The sequence below is a fragment of the Mya arenaria genome, chromosome 9 (genome assembly GCF_026914265.1).
Source record: "Mya arenaria isolate MELC-2E11 chromosome 9, ASM2691426v1".
NCBI classification, from domain to species: Eukaryota; Metazoa; Mollusca; class Bivalvia; order Myida; family Myidae; genus Mya; species Mya arenaria.
In genome coordinates this window covers 58,817,185-58,844,933 of record NC_069130.1, presented here as the reverse complement: position 1 = coordinate 58,844,933, position 27,749 = coordinate 58,817,185, and the positions used below count along the sequence as shown (strand labels likewise).

At 33.9% G+C, this 27,749-nt stretch overlaps 1 protein-coding gene across 1 annotated transcript; it reads left to right on the top strand.

The window, feature by feature from the left end:
- Positions 1-1,994: 1,994 nt before the first annotated feature.
- LOC128245685 (uncharacterized) lies at positions 1,995-18,683 on the top strand. The gene is made up of 7 exons (XM_052963910.1): positions 1,995-2,946; positions 3,483-3,604; positions 4,466-4,593; positions 7,546-7,655; positions 16,481-16,625; positions 16,984-17,173; positions 17,357-18,683. Exons 1-7 carry the CDS (start codon positions 2,038-2,040, stop codon positions 17,376-17,378), a joined length of 1,626 nt encoding a protein of 541 aa, XP_052819870.1. The 5' UTR covers positions 1,995-2,037; the 3' UTR covers positions 17,379-18,683.
- The last annotated feature ends 9,066 nt before the right edge of the window (positions 18,684-27,749 follow it).

The following is a 27,749-nucleotide window of genomic DNA, read 5'->3' as shown; positions in this document are numbered from 1 at the left end:
CAAAAGCTAAAAAATGACTTGAAAAAATTAAAAACAGACTTGAACAACATTTCACAGCGTTGTGGTAGGGAGAAAGAAGTTAACATTTTGGCTGAAATGCGATTAGTTTCCAAGATATTTCGCAAAACAGCTCCACTAGGAGATCTTCTATGGCATCATCTCAGCATGAAAGAGGAAACGCGACAAGAGTTGCAACGACAAATCGACGAAAAAAACACTTGTACTAGTTGTTTAACAAACAAAAAGTGTATTGTGTTTATACCCTGTGGACATTTATCTTGTCAGGCATGTTCCATTACCAGCAGCGAATGCCACATTTGTAGATCGGCTATTGTTGGAAAATTTCTTATGAATAAATCGTAAACAATTATTTGTATTTTTGCTTTCTGTTTATTTCATTTTTATGGAAAGGTGAACTGTGTTAATCACTCAAACACTACCAGTTCTGATTCACACAGTTATGCTGTAGACAGCCGCAATACGCTAGTTAGCTCAAATTTCTAACATTGGTTAGCAAAGTTGACGAATGCAAGTTCCAGAAATAATGTATACGCTTTTAAGAGCACTTCAAACTATTTAAACATACAGCGGGGACTGTACTATTCACACTTCACTTACTATGGCAAAACGATATACTGACATCGTTGGGTTTGCTGGACTACAGTACAATGATTATTTCAAAACATTCTGTTGGGAATGCCAATTGTGTTGTGCTGGAGTCTTTACGTTAGAACCTTGTCAACGACATGATCTTTTGAACATTTTCCCTCCAGCTGGCTACTGCCAAAACTGTTTTCGATATGTGTGGTACTGTAATGATTGTAAGGCTGATGGAACGCCACCAAAAGTGCGAATGAGAAACTATTGTTTGTCATGTTTCTTCCACCGATTTGAAAATCTTGCAATCTTGGCCGGCTAACCCTGACGTGGTTGAAGAAAGTTTTCGATTTGACAATTATCTTGTTTCACAAAATAAAAAATAAAAACTTGAAATAAATTACTTTGTTTTTGTATCTGATACCAAGACGCTCATTTTTTTCTCTGATGATTTTCAATTTTCATTTTCAATTTTCATTTTCAACAATGGTTGCACGGTGTTTTCAAACCCTTGTTAGCAATAGACTTACATATCAAAACCCTTTAATTGAGTGTGGGCTATTGATTACGCAAATACATAGTAAATCCATACTCAAGGGTTTTCCTAATTTGCAAAAACCTAGCAGGTTAGTTATATTCCACTTTGTAATAATCGTCAAGAAAATTTACTGTTAATTTACTTTTTTTAGTGTTGTTAAGCTTTTAAAATTATAAAAACAAAAATGAACGTAACTGTGTAAGTTTGTCAATCTTACAAACATAAAAAATGATAGCATCTGCACATTTATATCAAATTATAATACTGTTTTAATTTCAATTTATCTGTTCACCCGCGTTAAAACCGGAACCTTGAAGGCAACCGCCACGGTCCGAGCATATGGTCGCGGTTTCTTCTTCGTCTTGGGGAAGCCGTGTTTAAAATGAATCTTTTGAAAACAAATAATAATAAAGAACTGTACGTTACATGTTATACTGTGAATACCCTTATATTTCGTTTTCAACAATTATTAAGAGTTACTTTGAAAATCAATTGTGTTAATATACTTATCCCCTTAAAGGGGCTTTACAATTGAAAACACGTTTCTGCATCGACCTATATTAAGCCCCTTTAATGCATACTCCGGCACTCATAATGCACCAATGTTATCAATTGCACACATTTTATTTAAGAGCTTGAACTACCAAAAATGAAGGTAGTGTGTTACATTATAACGATGCATACAAGTAATTTGGAAAAGAGAAAAGAAACAAATATCAATTAAAAACTGTTCACGTTGTGAAAGTAAATCATATATGATAAACATGGCAACAAGCTTAAACTTAAACTAGGCTGTAAGCTTTATCATTGATGACCCGGTTTAACATTTATCTAGATTAAACAAACACGCCCACAAAGTATTGGTTTTCCCAGTGAAATCGAAAGTAGGAACTATAAACATTATGACGAGCCATCAAAATTGTGATTTATGTGTTTCAGGATCAGAAACGAGTAAAATAATTGGATACTGTAATGATTGTAAGGGATATTTATGTGATATCTGTTATCAAACTCATACAAAGGCAAAGGCATTCAGACACCACGCTATAGATAAAGGTGCCACTGCAAAACAAAATGCCGATAAAGAAGTGGGATCGCTTGGCAATTTAGACATTCACGAACAGATCTGCAAACAGCATAATGATGAGAAGACATCATTGTTTTGCCGAAAGCACATGGCGGTGATATGTGGACGATGTTTAATACAAAAACACTTGAACTGCGAAAATCAGTTGGTTGACCTCATTGAGGTTTCCCATCCGAGCATAGATCGTTTGAACGGAATAAGACATGAGTTAGAGGTTATTTTGGGTGACGCACAATGCCTCGAAAATAAGGTTAGTGTCAGCAGAGAGAAAAACACTTCAGCAAAAGACGAAAATGTCAAAGCTGTACGGGATTTCCGAAAAGACATTGAAAATTATTTGAACAAGATACAAAGTAATGTAGAAAATGAGATAACACAAGTTCATGCGAAAAATGAGAGCAAATTAACGGCACAACTAAAAACATGTTTGGAGGTAAAGGAAACAGCGCTAAGGAAACAGCAACAAATTGATTCCATAGTCCAGAAAAATCTAAAGAGCACTCTTTATGTTACAAATGAGAGCTTAGGAACTGAAATAGCTGCACTAAAACAAACTCTGAATGAAGCTTTAAGAAAATCCATGGGTCCACTGTACGAATTCAAGAAAAATGATGTCATTCAAAATCTCATATTGACAGACAATGCATTAGGCACAATAGAAGATGTTCATACCGGGAGCGATGAGCTTACGCAAACTATAACACGCAAACAAGAGCATTTGCAGGTACATGAACTACGTATTCTTTCAGTAATTGTCAAATCGGCATTTATAAGATAAACTATAGATTTTAGAAAGAAAAAAAAACATATCACAAGAACAACTTTTAAACAACATTTCTTTTCGTAGTTATGTTATCCAAACTGACGATTAAACGAACAAAGTATACAAACTCAGGCTTAAGGAGCATGTCATTATATTTAACGTTGATATTAAGCCTTTTTAGAATGTGAAGAAATTATACGTCCAATTTTTTTTATTATAATTACATTTTTAAAAACATATTTGTGTATCGAATACCGTAACTTATCAGTACATGAATGGTTTGTTTATCACTCATATCATTTTTGTCCACATCCACACATAGAGCGTTCAAATTTCAAACTTTTGCATTGTAGTCTCTTTGAAGAGCGGATTAGATATGATACATGGTTGCTTCATATAACTCCAATGTTTATTAAACTTCAAAATTTAAATGGTCATTAATTTGAACGTGACCTAATGTCTTTGCAATATTATTAACTATATTATTTGTTTTCAAGGACACGATTTATGGGAGCGCGGGAAACATTGCGCCTAAATCCGTCACTGTGCCTCAAGTCGAAGAGCAAAAATCATTCATCAGTACACAACTTCAAAGGCCGCTTATTAAAGGAGAAACTTGGTAATAATAAGTCAGTAATCAGTATTTCTTCTATGAATTGATTTAAATGCATGTTAAATTGCGAACTGTCTGACGAGCGGCTGGATTGTGTTAACGTAAATGGTGAACGCTAAACAATTTGAAAAACGTGTTCGACCTGCATGTGGTGTTTGTATTTTGTATATGTGGTGTTTATACGTTTGTGTCTCTATATCTTTGTCATTCGATCACTTGCCTTGTGCTTCTAAACGATGTTTATGCTTTAGTTTCGACTACTGTGCTGGTCATTTTAGTTGTCGGTGTAGTATTGATTAAGGAAAGGTGTTTTGCAACAATATTTCACATATCAAAGTTTTACGAACGATAAAGATTAAAGTCGAGGTTTGTCTAACATGAAGCAATTGGGAATTAGTTTGTGCCGAGGAAGCTATTGCTTATCACATGAAAAGTGTTATGAGCGTTTGTTATGAATGAAAAACGTTGCGTAGATAAAACGTATTGAGACGAGTGTTTGCATTGCTTTTCGGATGTATATCAACAAAACAGACCGTATCAATAGCTTATTTAGCTTAATTGAACTATGAGCTTATCTATATATAGTTCGTGCCATTTGTAATACAATAAAACAAAGAACAATGCAGGAACACTCCACTACCTGTTGCTAAAATGCAAGTATTAAGAAACCAATATGTTGCTTTGCCAGACATTCAGAACGGCAAACATGAAATTTTATTTTCGGCGTATTGCTTTTAAGAAGTATTCATTTATATAAATGAGTAATAATATCGATGTTTTTACTGCGGTATTTATAATTATTTTCTGTTTACTGATAATGATAACATGTTATTTTGCTAATCAAATACATTTTGTATGTGTTTACAGGAACGTACTAGATGTGAAGTGGTTTAAGCAATGGAAGAGCTATGTGGGCTATGACAGCCGGGACAACTACAATGTGGGAGATGAATGTGCCAACCCTGGACCTATTGACAACTCGTCCTTGCTTGAAGGTACAGTCGGATATTGCCTGATACAAACATATTATGTTTGATCTTGGTTTAAATCTTTAACCTTGACCTTTTGCAAACATAACTTAACTGTAAGTAAAGTAGAATCAAATAATATAATTAATACATTTTAAAGGAGAAATCCTTTAAACGCACAAATACACCCAAAGAATGAGTTAAGTTAATAGAGATAGTTCATTCACAGACAATGTTAGCGCAACGCAGTTTTTTTAATACATTCTAAAGGAGAAATCCTTTAAACGCACAAATACACCCAAAGAATGAGTTAAGCTAATAGAGACAGTTCATTAACATGCAATATTAGCACAACGCAGTTCCAGAAATGTTTGATCGATTTGGCTAGAAAGGGAAGCATACTCTTTATGATATTGTAACAATCACCAAATGCTATTTATTAACAGCTTTACTAAAGAAATATTGTGAGCGATACTAAAATATAAATACATATGATAAAGAAAAAAGTCTAAAAGAGCATTAGATGTCTTTACTGGCCCTAGTATCTCTAATTATGTCATCAGATTTTAATACACATGCATAATTGAAACACTATAACAACACGTTCAAAATAGTTCCCACAAACGGTTGAAAAGCAATCCTCACATAATACTAAGAAAGGTTCGATCACTTGTAAAACTTTTATAGAAAATGTCCGTATATTCTAACAAGAGCACCCCGAAACGGAGCATTATACGCCCGAAGAAGATTCGGCTTGAGGTCCCTTTAATGTAGTGATGATTTGTATAAAGTTATTTGAAAATCGCTTTATTAGTAACCAAGTAATGGCCCGGACACGGAATTGCTAACGGACGAGTAACAAAGATGTGGCCCGGACACAGAATTGCTAATGCCCCCCATGGTGATTCTAGTCTTTGAGGTATGGACCTGGAAATTGCGCGCGACACATCCTTTTAATGTAGTGATGATTTGTATAAAGCTATTGGAAAATCGCTTTATTAGTTGCCAAGTTATGGCCCAGACACGGAATTGCTAACGGACGAGTTACAAAGATGTGGCCCGGACACAGAATTGCTAATGCCCCCCATTAGTGATTCTAGTCTTTGAGTTATGGCCTGGACATGGAATTGCGAACGTCCCCCCTATGGTGATTCTAGACTTTGAGGCATGGACCTGGAAATTGCATGTGACACATCCTTTTAATGTAGTGATGATTTGTATAAAGTTATTTGAAAATCACTTTATTAGTAACAAAGATGTGGCCAAGACACAGAATTGCTAACGCCCCCCATGGTGATTCTAGTCTTTGAGGTATAGACCTGGAAATTGTGCACGACGCATCCTTTTAATGTCATGATGATTTGTATAAAGTTTTTTGAAAATGACTTTATTAGTGACCAAGTTGTGGCCCGGACACGGATTTGCTAACGCACCCCCATGGTGATTCTAGTCTTTGAGGTATGAACCTGGAAATTGCGCGCGACACATCCTTTTAATGTAGTGAAGATTTGTATAAAGTTATTTGAAAATCGCTTTATTAGTTACCAAGTTATGGCCCGGACACGGAATTGCTAACAGACGAGTAACAAAGATGCGGCCCGGACACAGAATTGCTAACGTCCCCCCATGTTGATTCTAGTCTTTGAGGTATGGACCTGGAAATTGCGCGTGACACATCCTTTTAATGTAGTTATGATTTGTATAAAGTTATTTGAAAATCGCTTTATTAGTTACCAAGTAATGGCCCGGACACGTAATTGCTAACGGACGAGTAACAAAGATGTGGCCCGGACACAGAATTGCTAACGACCCCCATTTTTGATTCTAGTCTTTGAGTTATGGCCTGGACATGGAATTGCTAACGTCCCCCCATGGTGATTCTAGACTTTGAGGTATGGACCTGGAAATTGCATGTGACACATCCTTTTAATGTAGTGATGATTTGTATAAAGTTATTTGAAAATCACTTTATTAGTAACAAAGATGTGGCCCGGACACAGAATTGCTAACGCCCCCCATGGTGATTCTAGTGTTTGAGGTACGGACCTGGAAATTGCTCGCGACACATCCTTTTAATGTAATGATGCTTTGTATAAAGTTATTTGAAAATGATATTATAAGTGACCAAGTTGTGGCCCGGACACGGAATTGCTAACGTACCCCCATGGTGATTCTAGTCTTTGAGGTATGGACCTGGAAATTGCGCGCGACACATCCTTTTAATGTAGTGATGATTTGTATAAAGTTATTTGAAAATCGCTTTATTAGTTACCAAGTAATGGCCCGGACACGGAATTGCTAACGGACGGACAGACGGACAGACGGACAGACAGACGGACAGACGATGGAGGCCATAACATAATACGACCCTTCGAACGTATAAAAAGGAATATCCCAGAACATACAACACAAATCCTGTAATAACTTTCTATCAAATTCTGTAATTATCTTGTTTATACAAAAACGTCTTTGCATGAAATATATAGTAACATTCTAGAACAATATAAGCAGATCATGATTTAATACAATGTAAAAATGTAAAAATACCATATTTTACTTTTAGGAATCTAGCTTACATAACCATGAACGTAGACAATTAATGATTCAGTACTAAGTTAAATATATATACATATTCAAATAGAGTCGTCATACAATGTTTGTTACGCTATGGTAGAATAATTGGACTTTTGAACTGGTCACAATTAGCACTGTTGATATTGTATGCAATTTGATTTACGTGTATTTACTGGTTTCATTAAATAAAATGGGGGTATATCTGTATTTAGAGACATAGTTGCTAGTGGACCATTTAGGCATGTAGGGTTACAGAAATGCGTAACGATGTCGTTTCATAGACGCTTGATGATCCTGATTATTTCTATCTCTGAGGCAGGATTAATGACGAATATGTTAAATTGGCGTTGTTACTGTTCAACACTCTATTCTCTTAATTTTTTACAAACATTTCTTCTCTTTCAGAGAACACTAAGACTATTAAAAAACACTTGATAGATGACCTTGACTACACCCTCGTGCCATCTGAGGCTTGGACTGCGCTGGTCTCGTGGTATTCAATTACAGATCACCAGGTATGTGTCCATAATTTCGTTTCGGTTTTAAACGTTACTTAAATGGTAAAACGTGTTGTTGCAATATAGTGGAGAAACAATTGATGGTTAAAAAATGTAGGTTTCACAGCAAAGTGTTTTTTCTCTAATATCATCAGTCACATATTTTGACATCAGTCTGGATAGAATTGTCGCGAATGAAAATGGTTCGTCTCTCAGGGCGACTGGAATTATCCAAATACACATTTATGAAGAAATAAAACAATAAAGTTTCCAAATTTATCAAACGATGTTTACGTCTCCATCGACAAAATATGAGTGCGCTGTGCACGAGGAAAATACCGCCACCAGCTGTGCACGAGGCGAACTACTTTAGTAAATATAGAAAGTGAAAGCGAAAATGAAAGTGAAATTAGTATATGAATTAGTGGATGATAGGAATGACTAAAAAGAATGAAAGGAATGAAATAATAGAAAATGGATTATTACAAGAAATATGGACTAGGAAGGTATGTGTACTGGATAAACATACATGTAGACATATGACACTAACACAAACATATAGAGCAGGGCAAATTGACCCCGCGACACCATGGTAGTATACCATTTGCATACCCGTTCCACAAATGGTTAAACGATTTGTATAGTAAACGATAGCGATTGGTTCAGAACGAGTTCACATCCATATTTATAAACACACAAATAACCTCATATATAGCACATTTAACTTAAAATATGTTTAATATTATAATTCATTTCTTACAGGTTTTTTAAACAAGTTTTTAAAAATTAATTAAGCTTTAAAATAATATTTTTTAGGAAAACAAAATGATTGAAGTGTATGTTAATACTTGTGTTTTTAGTTTTCAGTTTGAATTATTATATTAGTAGATTTTCATGATAAAATTATTGGATGTTTATAAATCGGTTCAGTAGAGGGTAACAATTATGATGAATCATTATGAAAAATGATAGTTGTTTGTTTATGGTTTGTGACTCACCATGGGCCCAAATGGTATCTGGGCGATATTGAGTTATCATATTCAGAAAGCTCATTCTTTTACAAACACAAATACATTTAACTTTTTATGAAATTCAAATTTTTGACTAAGAAATTAAAGATTCCATAGATGAGGTATAACAACAAGAAAGTGTGTTTCTAGATAATGTTTACTTCTTAATGATTATCAACATACATACAGAAAACATTAACATTTTTACATCATTTAGATCAAGTATTGTTCCAAGACATACTATTTAAACTTTTGTATAAAAAGCACAACAATTGTTTTCCTCTGGTGACACTATTAATATAAGATTGCAATGGGTTTTCCTAAAATTAAAAAAAAATATTGATTTTTTTAGGTTTTTTTAAAAAATCATTTTTTGTCATTGATTATTTATAGTATTATACCATGTCCCTTAAGTTCCAAGCATCTCAAAAATATGCTAGTACATAAAGGAATGAAGGAGACTTCAAACATACAAATGATCAAATAAACCATTTAACATTTCATCCTTAAGTTTGAAACAAGGCAAACGTTAACTTCAAGGAGATGGAAGTTTAACAAACCTGCAAATTATAAGTAAGAATTGTAACCCTCTTGTGACAATACAATACATAAATGGTTGCCGCGCAATGGTTAAATAAAAACAATGTTGTTATTCATGAAAATTCAGTTTTTAGTCATAAATTAATTATTAAATAAAGGGCATAATACACATATGTGCATTTCCCTGACTTAACAACTGTGTTTTAAGTATCTCAAAAATATACTAGAAAAGAGAGGAATAAAGGAGACTACAACCATGTTAAACATTATCAAGATTAGAACAAGGCATTGTTTTGATGAAAGGCAAACTCCAATGAGATGGAAGTTTATTAGACTAAAAATATTACATTGACAGCCATCATAATATCTACGCAGTTTCAAATTGGATGATTATGTAGACAAAATAGTAACCATAGCAACATCAATAAGATATAACTCATCTGACAATGTCTTATTTAACACCCCTTCTCCCGTCCCATGCACATTTCCTTCAAAAAATGGCTGGTTGTGATTATCTTTTAAATCGAATGTAACTCAACAAGCTGATGTCCAGCACAACTTTTAAAATTTTTCAACCCCCGCCACGGAGTGGGAATGGGATTATAGGAATGGACTTCGTCCGTCTGTCTGCCTGTCTGTCTGTCTCTTCGTCCGTCTGTGCGTCTGGCTGTAACATTTCGTGTCCGGGCTATAACTTACTAATGCATGGATGGAATACCATATTACTTGGTACAAATGTTGTCCTCATTGAGATGATGTGTAGTGATCTTGACCCGGGTCCATACCTTAAAGGTCAAGGTCACACGAGACATTTAAAGGTCAGAGTACACATACTCGTGTCCGCGCTATAACTTACTTATGCATTGATGGATAACCATATTACTTGGTAATGTTGTCCATATTGAGACAATGTGCAGTGACCTTGACCCGAGTCCATACCTCAAAGGTCAAGGTCACACGAGACATTTAAAGATCAGAGTGCACATGCTCGTGTTTGCGCTATAACTTACTTATGCATTGATGGATTACCATATTACTTGGAACAAATAATTTCCTCATTGAGACGATGTGCAGTGACCTTGACCCAGGTCCATACCTTAAAGGTCAAGGTCAAAAGAGACATTTAATGGTCAGAGTACACATACTCGTGTCTGCGCTATAACTTACAAATGCATTGTTAATTTACCATATTACTTAATACAAATGTTGTCCTCATTGAGACAATGTGCAGTGACCTTGACTTGGGTCCATATCTCAAAGGTCATTGTCACATGAGACATCTAAAGATCAGAGTACACATACTCTCTTCCTTGCTATAACTTACTTATGCATGGATGGATTACCATATTACTTAGTACAAATGTTGTCCTCATTGAGACGATGTGCAATGACCTTGACCCGGGTCCATACCTCAAAGTTCAAGGTCACAGGAGATAGGTCAGAGTACACATGCTCGTTTCCGAGCTATAAATTACTTATGCATTGATTGATTACCATATTACTTTATCGAAAAAACTTAAGGCTTGCTATTTCATCGATATTATAAATCAATGACTCATTTTCCTTATTGTTTAGCCATAATAACCTTGACATTGATCTGAGCTACACTACACAATATAAATAACAAATATCCTGTTATAATATGTTCATATATCCAAGAATATTTAGATTACCGATCAAACAACTTGGTTTTTTTTCTATATTCCCACTCTTGACTAGTGGTGGTGTACTATTTTGGTCAGATTTAACGTACCAGTCAGGTTGCGAGAAAAACAAAATATACTAAAAACAACGGCGGGGGATATAGCCGTCCTTTGACTGCCTTGTTGAGATTGTTTACCGCGTAAAACACGAATGCATTTTCATTTAATCCAAGATAAGAGTTGTAATAGTTCGTATATGTTATACGTATACTATTATGCAAGTCTAGTATGCAATAGGAAAAGTGTTGCGTCCCTTGACCTATTCAAATTGAATTCAAAGTCATATGTAGGACCACCCCCCACGAACAAAAAAACAAAAAAAAAAAACGAAAAACTTATTTTTTTTGTATTCGTAAGTTACATCATATATAATCAAACATTACTGTATCACACATTTAACCTTAAAATGGAACTATGTCAGTCAAACTAGAAGTATTTCCCTTGTCAAATTGAAAAAAGACACCAAAGTATGTTGTCCGGCAAATCTCTAAAATAGTTTAACACTTCGCATAGTTATTGTTCCGCCTATACAGATATAGTTCACATTTCCATGGAGGTCGTCTATTGTACGTCGTCAACATTTTGTTTTTTAATGCTCAATCAGTCGTCTTCCTTTTCACCAAGTTCATTGAAACATACTAGCGTATCTGATTAAATTGTGAGTTCAGTTCTTCATAATGTTCATACTGTTCATATCTGTGAAACCTGAGTCGAGTTAAAGTTCATTATAAGTACTGATCCATGCTTGCATATAAATTACATCATTAATTCAAATCTTTTAAAAAACGTTTTAGCACGGTGTTCTCGATCTTCATAACCTTTGGTAAGAGAGTGTGTTTTTGTTATCAAATCCGTCTAGATAGAGAACGTATATCATCTAACAACAGGTTAGGCATAACATTACCATTTAGAACGTTTGCGAAGTCATCCTTAGTTCGTACATATTTATCTCAAATATATGACTTAAAAAAGGAAATGATATTTACAAGTGTTGAATGGTATAATATTTGTGTGAATGGGTGGGTGATATACGTAGCGCATCCCAAAAAAAACCTAATTATCAAGAAGTAACCTCATGTTTAAACTCATTAGAGGAACTATGCCAAACTATAATTAATAATAACTAAAGCAGTTTCTTAATAGCATCAGTTTGAGTTGAGGACTCGCCTCTGAACTTGTTACATCCAGAAAAGTTAGTTAGAATGGGTTAAAGTAACCCAGTGGAATACAGCATTCTGTTGTTTATTGTCACGTTCATATTAATTTTTTAAAAATGCGTATGATTACTATAATAAAATTCAAATGGTGCTCTTTAAAATACAACAAACGTCTTGAATAATAACATATAGCATGAACATTCCAAAGTCCTTCACTCCAAAAGGTTATGACGGATAAAGTAGCAACTTGTTTTAATTTTAATCCGAATGAAAATAATCACCATAAGTACGTATATTCATCATTTAAAATATAACATATTAATACATATCTATTGACTGGTACCTAGACTTTACATGTTTTCATTGCGTATTTCTTGCTATGCGCTTAAGGAATCGAAAACCTTGGTTAATGAAAGCATCTTTTACATTACTAACTGAATTACTACAAGTGTCACATTTAATCATCGAAACTTATACAAGAAGATGACAAGTAATAATTTAATGTAACCGATACTTTTTATTTAATGTGTGGTATGTATATCATATCTAGACTATGTTATGTAGTAATAGTATTCTTACAATTGTTTTTATTTATGGACAAATTTACCGGTTACATGTTTATGTAAACGTAACTGTGTCATGTGTATTAAAAAAATAAAAGAATCTCCCAAAAGTGTGGTGTTTTTCGTCAAATAATCAAAGGTGCACATTACCACACTCATCTTCAACCAAATGAATAAATAGATATCCACATCAATGACAGGGATACTGCGTTCTGAATTCTATACTGTGTGACTATGTTAAAGTAGGTCATCTAGTTATAATTTAATAGCATGAACAAAATATCAGCGGCTCATCCTGTCAAATACTTTTGAAATACAATTATAATAGATCGCTGGCCGTTTCCTGAACGAATCGCTATCAATTTAACGAATGAATCGTTTTACACCTTGTCAGAGTTGAGCGGGTGTGGTTGGAAGTTAGTTATTAAATATCTTTACGACATGAAGGAATTATCCAGTATCCATTATAGTACTGAAATTAATTATCATTGTATCTCCGACAAGCGAAGTTTGAATGAAGGGAGTATATTAAAGTCACCGTACGGTCGGTCGGTCTGTATGTCCGTCTGTTGCCATTGTTCTTGTCCGGACCATAACTTGAAAGCTGCTGGATGGGTTTTCGTTATACTTTATACACTGGCACAATACAATGAGGAAGAGTGCATTCTACAAGAACCATACCTCTAGCTTACAAGTACAAAATTGCTGTAGGAGACAGCAAAAAAGGCTTGTTTTAAAACGATCCCTAGCTATGTACAAATAGTATTTTGTAAATTGGGCGGTTTCAGTACTGACACATGGAAATTTTAATCAGCCTATGTTTATTTTATAACATATATACACTGCACACATGGATAAATTCACAAATCGTATTCAAATAATGCAGAACAACTTTCAAGCTTTATTATACTTTACAGATTTGAGTAATATACGTTGAAACGGCCATGACCGAAGTGCTCCGATTGTTGTAGAACTGTGAACTGCAGCCTTGCGTTATGTTTTGACAGAATGAAATGAAGAAAACCCCATCAAACTCATAATTATTCGTTGGATATTTATTTTTTTGTGTACAGAACTAATATAAAATAACATTATCTAGTAATATTTCTTGTTTTTATGATATTTTATGGACACAATATGCTTTAACCCGGAGTCCCGATCGGAACATCTACCTACTTCTGGTACAACACAATTTGTACATGAAGGATTTGCCATATCAAAAATCGTTAAAATAAATCCGTCAACGTACAATTATTTGGACTAAGCTCAGTGGGTACGACGCTTGACTGCAATTTTGGCGACGCGGGTTCGAACCCGGTTTCCGACGCATTTTTTTACATTTTGGTACCTTTTTTTACAATTATGATATCAAAGCGTAACACCTTCAGTTAAATAATTGTCATGCGATTTGTTGCAAAAAACACCTTTTTGGTGCCAATCTGGTGTACAGTCCCTTCAAATGAATCGTTGAAATGGGATGAATGGATATTAACAGATATACATACTTATATACAAAAAAGCACAACACAGTGAAGCAGTCTTAAGAAGAGTCCAATACAAAAGGCAGGATTGGTTTTGAGTAATAAAGATTAAAATACATTCGTTTTTTAGATAAAAATTTTAACAACAACATACAAATAGATGATTTCAAAATTTTAAAAAGAAATGCAAAACAAATGTGTTTTTTTATATGAATAACATTAACATACAAATGAATGCTTTTAAAGGGTAAAGAAGCAGAACAATTTGTAGGAACAGTTTTATGAACTGAACATTTGTTGCAAATGTGCAAGGTATTTACATTTTATTCTAGCAGTTCGATGATAACGAATGGAAATGATCATGTCAGAACTTTAAAAGCAAAAGAAAAGGATTATTGAAAAGTCTTATAAATGGAAAAAAAATAGTTGTTTCCACAAAACCTGGTCATAACTTCTGGGTGGAATTTTATAAAACTTCAATTTACTGTCAAGTATAATGCAAGAAAGTGCAATGTACAAGAACCATAACTCTTTTCGGGTGACTACAGAGAAACTGCCCTACGTAACTCTTTTCTTGTCCGGAGCAAAATTTGAAAATTACATAATGGAATATGATTAGCCTTCAAAGAATTGTAACGCAAATTGATTCGAAGTCCATAACTCTATTTAAGAGAATCACTGAGTTATTTTCCTTTTTAGCTCTACTGGCCAAAGACCAGAAGAGTTTATGCGATGTTAATTCTGTACGTAGTATGTGCGTCCGAGCGTCCGTGTGTAAACAATTGCTTGTGAACATGCTACAGTCTTCAGTTTTGATTGTATCTCAATGAAACTTGTATTTAGATATCCATTAGAGCTCGGTTCTTTCGAAAACTAGCCAGATCCGCCCATGCATGCCTAGAGTAAGGGCATTGAGAGTTTAAAAAAAATGTTTTTTTTAGCTAACCTAGTTTAACCCAGGTCTGCATGAGCGAATTCTATTTAAGTTTACATGTAAGTTCAAGTCTAAGATGAAAATGAGACAATTTGATTTTTGGTAACCCAAACACAAAACGTGAACTATATGTCTGTTAACTTTTACCCATAGATACATGCTCTGGATTAAAATTGACCACAAGAGCCATGCCAGTAGAGCATAGGCCCTTATGGGCCTCTTGTTTACATTTTCTTGTCTGGAGCATTACTTGACAAATACCGGATGAATTTAATTATAATTCATACAACGTGAAAGTTAAATGAAAGGAAGTGCATTGTTTGAGAACTAAAATTCTTTCTAAAATTTACTAATTGTCCCTTAGCATAACTCTGACTAGTTATTTCAACAATTTTAAAGTGCAATGTAAACTTATGTACTGCAGGAATCAAAAACAAAACGTTTTTTTTTCTGTTTTTAAGAAAGACAATCAAGAAATTAACAATCAACAAATACACACTCAACAGTGTTGTGTTTTAAGTTGTGATTTGTAAATATGTCACTGTCAATTCCTATCATGCGGCATTTACGCTTTTTTAATCATATTCAACGATAACTCTAGGTAAGATATACTATTTATATAAAGCAATCTTTTGTTTCTGATTACAATTTTCTCAATATGCAAACTAAATTGTAAACCTGCTGCTGTATTGGCTTTTTTATGTTCCACCGTTATTTCGTATAAAAAACCGAAATGTATTCATCAAAAAACATCTTGCATTTTCCAAATTTTTCTCCGCGAGAGTTCCGAAAAGCCTTCGTTGTATTCAAAAACGTCCATGAAATCCAGCGTATGACACACACAGACACAGACACACACACACACACGCGCGCGCGCGCGCGCGCGCGCGCGCACAAACACACGCACGCACGCACGCACGCACGCACGCACACACGCACACACACGCACACACACACACACACACACACACACGCACACACGCACACACACACACACACACACACACACACACACACACACGTATAATATAATAACACGCTGTTTCTCAAAATTTGGGTATTGCATGGAGCGTGGTCTTGTGATCAATGTCTTATCAATGAATGCATAACAAAATCGAACTTATATATAACCGTCACATGACTACATTATTATCTTAAATACAGGATAGTAGTCAAATTGAGGGTGCCTTTGATAAATCATCCGCAACGCATTCACATTGCCTGAAAACGTGCTGGTTAGAAATGAGTTTTTGTACAAACATTAATAAAATTATACTTGTTTGGATGTCCCTTAGTACTAATATTTTTAGCATTAAAAGTGTATGCATAACATTTGTCCTTAAGGATATTATCCAAACCCTACTTGTCATAACTGTGCATCAACTCGTGTTTAACTTTGGTCATGCCAAATGCTTTTGTATTGAACGTCCTCATTTTTGAAATATATATTTGCAGGAGCCTTTGCCAAGAAAAGTGATAGTCGAGGGTGTGTACAGCAGATCTCTCAAAGTAGAAGTTTATCGATGGAATTTAAAGCTCTGTGACCATGCCAATCAAAACGATCAGGTATTGAGAGAATTCTCGCGTACAGACACAGTAGGTACGTAGTCTCTTTAATTGAATTCATTTCCATACGAATTTGGGTATTTACGACCGGTATCAAAATATAAATGTATAACAGGTTCATCAAAGCAAACTTTTTTTCTAATATATTTACAGCCAGATATAACGTATACAGATGTAATGTCATAAATCATGATACATTTATAGCATTCGACATCATTAATGCATGTTAAAAAAATCTAAATGTTAACGTGTATCTGTTCTTGTGAAATTATGTGCTCGTTTTTGCAAACGCTAATGTTTTCTTTACTTACCTGTTGTTTTGTTTTCTTTTTTGGAAATTGTCGCAACACCAAAACTTATATGCGCCGAAAAATTGAAATACTTTATTTAAGGTTACCTGAAGTCGGAAATGCTGCTGATGTTTAACATTAAGAGCGGCACAGAGGTTCGACTGTGGAACCGTTATATGACCAACATGTACGAACCGCTTACCAATGATGAAAACACTCTTATGGATGCGGGTCTCTACTCTGGACAGGTTGTCGTTATCGAACTGAAAAATAACGACGGGACCTGGCCCAGGTAATTGTTTTGTGTTCAATATAATCAAGTCAATACTCTCAATAACAGCGATATAAGAGCAACTTGTAACACAAAAACTGTACGTAATTATCCACAGCCACATGCATAAAATTGGTGAAATAATCTTAATAAAATAATATATATACAAATTTATGTTGTTCTTAAATATATTTTCTCATTCAGACAATCGAAGGCACTACAGTGATGGCGCCAGTGGCCTGTAAAGGAAGAGGAGAGGAGTAAAAACGAAAACATTTTTTACATTATGGCTCTTATATGTCAATGTTGACGACGTCTTTTTATATAATTGACTACGTATCGGGAACAATTTACAGAAGCGTTCCATTGTATACGCCATGGATTTGTTTTTAGCATTTAAGGACATCGGAAACACTTTTAATACAATTGCTTATTTTTGAATGTTTGTTTTTTATATGCAGTGAAGAGCATAGACATGCATTATTTTGTAAACGGTACCTTGAATCACGCCTGTATGACGTTTTCTTTTATTTGATAATTCGTCATCCATGAACGGTCTTTAACTCTAATTTATAAAACACATTGTTGGATAGCTCATATATCTTAAAAAGGAAATAGCTTCCTGTTCGTTAAACATTTTATTAATATATAAAGGCTAATGAAATAAAACACAATTTCACAGTAATTTAATCGTTCTTAGTATTAAAGTCTGTAAAAAGAATGAATTGCCTTTTTTAACTGTCGATTTAAAAATAGTATGTATTATTTATTAACTACTTGAATAGACTAAACGACTTTCATTAGTGTAAGCCTCACTGGACGTTTAACATGTTCATAGATTGATGCATCATTATGAGTAGATCTACCGTTTCCAAATTGCTTCAATAAAATACTTCTACAAACTATATCTTGTAATAAATACACCTGTATTTAAAGCATGTTCTTGATGCACAGGGGATTGGGAGGCGCAATAATTAATTTGATAATAATATATCACATAAAGTAAGGAATGTTATACCAAAATATTAAGATTGTTCAAGACTGGATCAAGTGCAGAGAATTTAGGTTCTGTAAGTGATTATTTAATTTCATTTTTCATTATTATGACAGGGCTTGAAGTATCTCTACCATGGGTGTAACAAATGCCTAGTTGTTTCTTTGTCATTTTCGGTGCATTTGTTTACTTACAGACAGTTTTCAAACTTGGTTTGTCAAGATGTTCGGATATGGTGACTCTGTTTAATGTGTTTGAGCAGAATCATTAAATTTCCCCTTTCTGCATATAGTGTGTTTAAAACAACTGATTGACTTAAAATGTCAGGAAATATCTTCTTATTCTAGTTTGAATATGCAACGTTTTAAAAGAGGTTTTGTTGTATATTCGTCTCTTTCTGAAATTTGTAATACTCCTCTCTGATTGACCAACCAAACCCATCACGGTAATATAGTCCCTATAAAAAACAAAAAGGTGGATGACGGTGGATTGATATGAATGGTGTGCATGCAATTGTAAATAAATGCTTACAAACTTCTTATTGTTTGTTTCATTCCAATTAACTTTGACAAAGTATTACGTTCACGGAAATTGTGTCACTCAGCGTGTTCCTGGGGTCTTCCACATAAAAGACAATGTACATTTTGCAGCATAACTTCATGTCATTAAAAAGAGATATTTCAGTTAGTTAAATGGTGTAGTGTTTTTGGGTTCGTTTAATTTAGCAACGATTAAATACATTGTTCTAACGCTTAAAGTTATGCCCTATGTTCGACTGAAAAGACAAGTGAACGTAGGGCTGTTCTTAGGCAATGTGTCTATGGCAAATACTGCAGATAGGAAAGGGGTATGTTTTGTACATTGTATGCTCATTATACTGTTTTAAAAGTGGTGCCAAACAAAAATTATGTTTCAACAAAATCTGTTCAAGACCATTGAATGTTGTTGAGTAAAGTCTATCAGCCAGTTAAATGAACAATCAGGGAGAATTTGGGTGTATGTGTGTGTGTGTGTGTGTGGGGGGGGGGGGGTGACAGGGGGTTACCCTGTTACAGTTGGTCATCTGTACATGGTTTATTGTACTTGTTGTATGTACATAATGTCTTGGTCAAGTTCGATTTTGGGATAATCACCTATATATCAGTTATCTAAGAGTTATGCCACTTTTAGGCCAAAACAAAACTAAGGCCAAACTGTATATATTATTTTTATTAAGCAGAAAACTTAGTTAGCGAAAACTCGTAACCGATTAACAGAAAGGCAAAGTCATTTCCAGGTAACAAAACAAGGACCTGTTTTCAATACTGATCTTATCCTTAACCTTAGACATGCCTCAGTGATTCCATTAAAAATTGTTCAGCTAAATATAAAGGCCAATCCAAACACTTAGTTTATAATATTTAATTTAAGTTCACACAGCTATCAAAATATAAATGCATCTCGTTTATTGTTTTGCATCTTATATGCATAATTTCAATTCTCATATAGTTTAACAACTCATTTCTTGTATTGCATACTTTATAAAGTGCTGCAGCTTGAATAAAGTATTGCAGCTTGAATAAAGTATATATTCGTGTATCATATAAATTATAAAGCTCATATATAGCATCGCAGCTCAAGCAAAGTACAGCATGTACACAGCTCATGTATAGTATTGAATCTAATATTATAGTAGTGTAACTCCATTTGTTGTTGTTTATATTTTCATAGTACATATAAATGTCGATAGTTCGATGATAAAGCAATTACGACTAAACATTTTGACACGAATATACGAGTATTCTAGCGCACTTTACCCCTTTGGCTAACCTGCAATACCAGCGCTCTAGCAATGACTCTTTTGACCACATTGCAATAAGTCTAGAATAGCGAACAAAAGCATACAATCTCAGCAAAATAAGTGATACAAATATTGCGCAAGAATGAGCATTTGTATTCATGTCAGGCAATTATGTTTTCGTATCGTTCTAATATGAGTTAATAACTAATCAGTCGGCTTTAGGATATGTTTTCCATTTCACATATCTGGGCGACTAATTATATATGTATTATAAATTGCTGAAATTGCTTAAAATAAACAGGTGACCGACTTTCCAGTGTAGTTTTGAAACAAAGTTCACCGTTAAATATCGTGGGAGTGTTGTGTCAGGTTTAAGGTCGCAAATTATGCAAACAAAGACATATTGCTAAATTAATATTGAACATGTGGGGCAACTACTTTGTATGTTTGTTTGCATGTATATTTAATTGGTAAAATAAGAAATGCGAAAGAAGGAGCGTGCATATCCAACACTAATAAAGTACATTGTGTTCCCTTAGACTCAGCCTATTCGTTTCTCTGAAATGCCCGGGCCAACCTGCCCTAAAGGGCAAAGTTAAAGTATAGCTACACCAAAGCAGTCAATAATATAGGACATATAACTATTAGTTGGCGTAGAACTTCTATGGGGGTTTTTTTCAAATCAAAATGAAATTTGATTTTGAAGTAAATTCTTCAGATTGTACATAAAGGTTTAATATTCGTGACAAGAGGTGGAACATAAATTTGACTTTTGGCGTCGACACGTCGAAAATATCGGAATATGCCAATCAACACAAACTCAAATGTGCTTACATAAGGTTTGCAGGCTCAACCCTAAACACTTGTAGGTATTTAGAAATTTGCCATATTGACGATGTATTTGTTATTGAATATCTTCAATTACTTTCATTGATGTTTGATTGTTTTCTTATCGAATCAGAGTCCAGTTTGCGGTATTATGTAACCTTGGAATCAGCATACCGTGCTAATTGTGGGTAATACATTAACTTGGTTCTCTTTCATTTTTCCCATTATATCCCATTGTTTTTTGGAATGGTTGCAAAACATTTATCAAATGTTCGAAAACTTGTGATGCGTCCGAAGGCTAGAAACAACCATTGCTGTATCGATACTTTTCTAAAGGTTTGTTTTATTACATTTACTACAAACTAGGTAAAGTAGGCTGTCTATGCGGTAAATGGTCAATATTCTTCTTCTTATATACATGAGTTGATACTGTTGTAGAAGTTGGCTTTGATTTAGATAAGTGAAAGTGATAGGCTGTACATATAAATGTTGTAGTGTGCTTGACCCGCAATCGACAAAATGCTCGTCTTTGGCTCTAAGCAATAGACATTCGGAACGGTATGGAATGGGAAAAAGTCAAGGAAGTAAGGTTGCATATTAATCATATCAACTCTCTAAGAACGTATTAAAAACCACATAGATCATACTGATCATTAGTTGTAGTAAGGCATCGCTTCTGAATGCTTGCGAAACTTGCCTTTGAGGGAACTGTCGCACGAATCATTTGTGGTTTATGTTTTTTTTTGTGCAAATTATACAAACAAATGTAAAAACAAATTTCAACATTTACATAAAAAATATAAACGATTATATAAATATATAATTTACAAATTTATATACTGCCAAAGACACACAAACCTGCTGATGACGATCTCCCGCTTGGTTTCCAGGGTCGACCAATTGTGTCTGCATTCAATTCCAGCACAGAAAATATATCCAAGTATATAGACTATCTCTTAAATCCATTTATGCAGAGTTTCAAATCATACTTTAAGGACACTACATATACTATAGACAATGTTAAGAATATCAAATTGGAAAAAGATTCTTATTTAGTAACACTTGATGTTTCGTCATTGTACACGAATATTCCGCTTAAAGACGGTATTGAAGCGTGTTCATTTATTCTAGAGAAAGATACTGAAAATCGAAATATTATTGCAAATAATATTTGCAAATTTTTAAAAGTTGTAATTTAAAACAATTGCTTTGACTTTGACAATGGAAGTTTTTTGCAAACTATGGGTACCGCTATCGGTAGTCCTATGGCTCCATCATATGCCTCCCTATCTATGGGTAAATTAGAACAATACTTTAGTGCCTTTTGAAACAGATGTTTGGTTTCAAACGTGGCATTCCATATAGCCAGGCTAAACGCTACATATCTAATAACTCAAATTATAATGTGTTCAGTAGGTCTCTAACTAGTTTGCAAAAATATTTCGAAGAAATAAATTACCCTAAAGATGTTATAGAGGATGGATTGGCGCTAGTTAGAAATACGACACAGGATGATGGGTTATGCTGTACACAAACAAAACCTAATGCTAAATCAGTCATACCATTTCTAATATGTTTAAGTACATCATGACAAAATATTAGTGATATTATACATACGTATTGGGACCTTTTATTGCTAACCAATTTGGATTACAACATAACGACTGCTCGTTGTCAGATATTTCTTTTCTACCTATAGATGTTGTTTTTAATAATCAAGAATGCCTACTAAGGAATCATTCTGAATACATAAACTTAAAACGATGTTTCCCAGCGGTCTAAATAATAAACTTTTATTTAAGGAATGAATTGCGGGGTTGATGTCATTATCGGGGATATGAACGCAATTGGGCTGGTCAAAGTACGCGTGGAGTCGTTCTGCAATTCATTTCTTATATTTGCACCAATAGTTCATTATTTCATTCAATAATTGTTAAAAAAAATCTTCACATCATTTAAGAAAACCTTTCAGTAATCCTTTCTTACCCATTCTGTATATAGAACGACCCGACAGTAACCGGAACCATTTTTTTCAAATGACGTCACAATTACGCGGGAAAAGATCAACAATTGAAATCACTTGTAAATGTAGAATTGAAACACTTATGGCAACATTACATTTAGAATATATAAATTGACACTTTCTAAAATGTTGATTTATATTTTATGGGACCTGCTGACACAATACAAACAATAACAAGATCAATAGTTTTCTTGTATATTGTTATGCGATGAATTGCGATCCGAATATAAACGAAGATGTTGCGTTCATCGATTAATAATGGAAGTTGAGGTGTAAATGAATGATATTTAACAAAACTACATGATTGTCATAATTTATTATTTTTGCCTATTATTACGAGTTTTACTACACTATTTGTAATAGGCTATTGTATCATTTAATGATCCATACTAGTATTATTATGTTTATTTGTATAATTCTTTATCATATTTGTTGATTAGTGTGTTAGTGTGTAAGTTTAAGAGTTGAGATTGCAAGACGTATTTCGTTTGACGAAAGTACGAGTTCAACACTCAGTGTGGAATTATCATTTTTTAAGTGTAATTTCTGTTTCCATTTTGGGTGGTAATTAGTTCCATTGCGAGAACAATTGAATTACAAAATACTTTTGATTTACCTAAGAATTAAACTGAATATAACCGTTTATCAAATTGAATTTATAATTCCACACAAATCCTGTATGCAATGTCATGGCGGTACAAACAATTTTATTAAAGATTAGTGTTACCAGGCGAATCTGATTTTGATTTCAGTGTATAAAGATGAAAACATAAAAAATCTGAAACACATTTATGTTTGAGACGAGCAACTTCATATTGTCCAGTGATTTTGTTTGACATCTCATACTGTTAATTAAGAACTAATAACTAGAAATTAAAATTATCAAGGTCCCTCTTACTAGTTAACAACAAACACAAATCAACACATGTTATTGCACAGTGATGACATATTATTTCATGCATATCGGTGGAAGAATGAAATATTTTGGTGAATGATAACTTGATCATTTTACTTTGGCTCGAGTGAAATGATAACATTTGATCATTCCACTCTGTACAGACAACTCGGGACTATTTTTTCCATCTGTTATAAGATTTGCTTCCCTTGACTTGGAAAGTACATGTATGTAACAAGTACATGTTTGTTGTCGGCTGTAGTGCAGTAATATACACATTGTCCGAATCGTATAGAATTGTCAAAATCAAATTATGCAATAGTTCTAATAAAACAAACATTTTTTGCGATTGATTATAACTATTCAAAAAGAACAAACTTACTAATTTATGTATGAACTATTTCATTGTTACAATTAACCCGCTTGGAAGGTATCGGTTGAATATTTACTTGACCACATGTGCTAGAAATAGAGTTGGTAGGATCATTTCTTCCTACAAACTCTAACCGCGTGCATGTATGCACAAGCATTTTAAATTTGACCAATTTCCTTCAATTGCTTACCTTCATCAGTTCAAAAATTCAGTTTTCTTTTTAATAATAATGCTCAGAAAAGGCTTGTCCAAAAGCTGAACGATAATGAGTCCAGTTTTATCAAATAGCTCAGATCATCGGCCATAAAAACCTGAACAATTAAAGCAGATTGAAAACAAACTAGCCTTTAAATACTAGGCCATGGTGTTTTCCGACATATTGTCGAGAAAACTTTCAAAGTCTGCGCCCCATCCTTTTCAAAAGCATCATCGGGCACATCCTCGACATTTCCTCTGGGGTCTTCGTAAACACAAAATTTAACGGAAACGTGACATTCAACTCCCCGTAAGATCCAGAGTCTGAGAGCGACAATGACTAGATATACACTACGAAAAACACAAAACACATATTTCCGTTGCTTTTATAAATACACACTTATATAAATCCATCATTGTTAATTTAAAACTGTTGAAATTGTTCTTGAATGTACAAAAATGTCACATGCTCAAGTTTCATTTAATTGTAATCTACGCGATACAATATTTTTTATTTCCGAAATGCTTTTGTTTAAATACTTGATTTGTGCCTCAATTAATGATAAAAATGATAGGTTTCGTTGATGGAAGTAGGGATTTATCTAAAAAAAATCAATTCCAACAACCATTTCAATAAAGTGTGGATTTTTTTTTAGTGGACGGACTGCTCGCACAAAAAGGAGGTAACTTTGACATTGCGGTTATGCCCCAGTTACTTCCTTTCGTCACACAAAATTTACTCTAGCGGGGAAATATATTGAAAAAACACGATATATGCATGAAATAAAAAGAAAATTTGTTGAATTCAGTGTAAGATCGTATTTTATTTCACTCGCGGTCACAGAAAAATAATATTTTCAATCGTGGCTACGCCACTCGTGAAAAAAAAATGTGACCACTCGTGAAATAAAATACGATCTTACACTGAATTCAACAAATATCCTCTAATTGTTATGAAAACACATCGCCATGTAAAGGGATCTATGTTCGTGATACAGAGTTGCTTTTCTTTATTTAATAATTGTGAAACAAAGCTGTTGTGAAAATATGAATTTGGTACGAGGTTTTAATAAGAGTACAAAAGGTTGCAATAGTGTTTAACGTTACTTGAGCATGCATTTTGTATATTATTTAGTCATTTTCTTTCATCTTTATCATTGTTCTTGTCAATTCTACTGGTTCCTAATATACACATCATAACGGAATCAGTCGGTAATTTGGTAAGTCCTGCAATAGTTACTAAAAGTCCAATCTGCATTTTTGCCATTTCAAAACGCTGCTCAACTCGACTCAGTTTGACAAGTTTTGCTAGTTAGTGACACAATCTAACATGAGTCGAAGCTATACTTACGTATAAACCAGACGTACAGGATACAACAGCAATGTTAATTCAACACACCATTTGCATCGTCAGCATTAAGTTGTGAGTTTACTGCAAACGATAACACTGTTTACAATCGTTATTTATTTTTTTTAATATTCTATAACATTTAAAACATTTATGTTGTATTTATAATTGTATGCAAACCAATAGTGTATTTATCGTCTAGATAAAAATAATGAAGTACAGCTTTGAAACGTGTATCTTTATTATTTTGGGTAAACACAATACAATGGGAAATTATGTTTTATAGTTTAAACAATAAACATCAAACCTCCGATCCGATCCCCAGCATGATAATGTTATTAATCGGAGATCAATTATCATAAAGATAAAACTTAAATCTGTAAATTTGATATGCACTAAACATAAATCGAAATCGCATAATGAAATGTTGTAATAGGGTTCTTAGAATAATTTACATCCCAATCAGATTATTATTCACAAGGAAGTCGCCCAGGAATGACAGGAGTAGACCCTTCTATCTCAAAAAGTTAAGCAACATCAGGTTTCCTAGATTTATTATTAAACAAATGACGTTAATGCATGTTTGTCTGATGACGAAAGTCCCTTTAATCAGTTTATTGCTTGTTCGCATACTCTGAAGCAATGCATTTCGTCTGGAGAAATAGTGTCAATTATACAAGAAACGAGCTAGAAAAGAATTCAGACATAGACCAAGATACTACGTAGTTATTCAAACCACAACTGAATTATGTTTGTGGTTAAAACAAACTATACTCTAATTAGGTGGCGATAAAATTCAACCTCGGAGTAACGCGATTTAAGGCCATAATCAGAGTTATGTTCAGGATAATGCACACCTTAAGCAAAGTAATGCCGTTTAATTATATTTACGGGTAAACTGCCGAACGCAAGCACAGTGAACGTATATACTAGTTGGTTTATACACTTCTCGAAAGTTTGTCATGGACCGTCCTTGATCAGATGTCGTCAGTGCTCCTTTCTATGTCAAATAAGCGCAATTGAAAATAATAGTGTTTCATGTTTAGCTTGTTTTCGCGGTTTAGAATTACCTTTTACGTTTTTTTCTTTGTTTAGGATCGTTGGGATAGGAATTACGTTTGTGCACTTAATCTGGTTTAAACCCCCAGTAAATTTACATTTTACGGACCGTTCCAATGCGGTACCTAACACACCTTTATCAACATACCTAGATTTGTATATATAACATGTATGCACTGTGCTGTTTGTGGAGGTTTGTGCTGTTCTTCCATGTTTCTTGTTTGTGAGTTTTTATGTTGTTTTTATGTTCTATGTCTTTGGCGTTTATCCAGTGTCATTAAACCGGTTTATTTTTAAAGTTTTTGCTACTGAGCTGGTTTCTGTAGTCTGTCGCACAAATATTTCATTTCGCCGGAAATGTTCTGGATAAACCTGTGTATATTTTTGTGTAAATTTTGCCTGCTAAAACGATATGACATCTTATATTTAGGTTACTGATGGTCTAGAAGCGATTATTTCCTCTTATTGTACACTCCGTCATGACTGTTATAGTTGCTGGTGATTGTGTTGCAAAGCTTCATGACCATAGTCCTAAGTCTGTTGCATAAAAGACTCGTATGGATCTGTTAATATTTGACCATATAGCAAACCGCACGATTAAAGCCTCTAAATTACCGAATAATAAAATATCATATTTTAGTTACGTTCTAACTATATGCATATGTCATTTCAATCGCCGACAAGGACAGAGGTATAAATGCAGTATCTCCTAAATCTTTACATATCAAGTATATAATTTATGTATTTGCCAAATGTACTTATACACAATAAGTATTGTTTAACCCAATAAAAACCATTGATAACAGTAGGATATTGACGTCTGATCACTTGCCATTTGTCATGACTCTGAATGCAGATTCTAACACACAAACTGACGTTAACGATAATTTTGTTATACTAACTAATGACGCCTGGAACAAACTAACTTCGGGCGAAATATAAATACATTAAAATGGTAGATAACTTGTTATTTCAAATTCCAGATGTTGACGATGTAAAAGAGGTCATTGTCTCAATTATTAATAATATATACATATTATAATGTTTTAAATTAATATAACCAAGCGCACCCATCCAAGTCTGTTATGCTGAAATAAAGCAT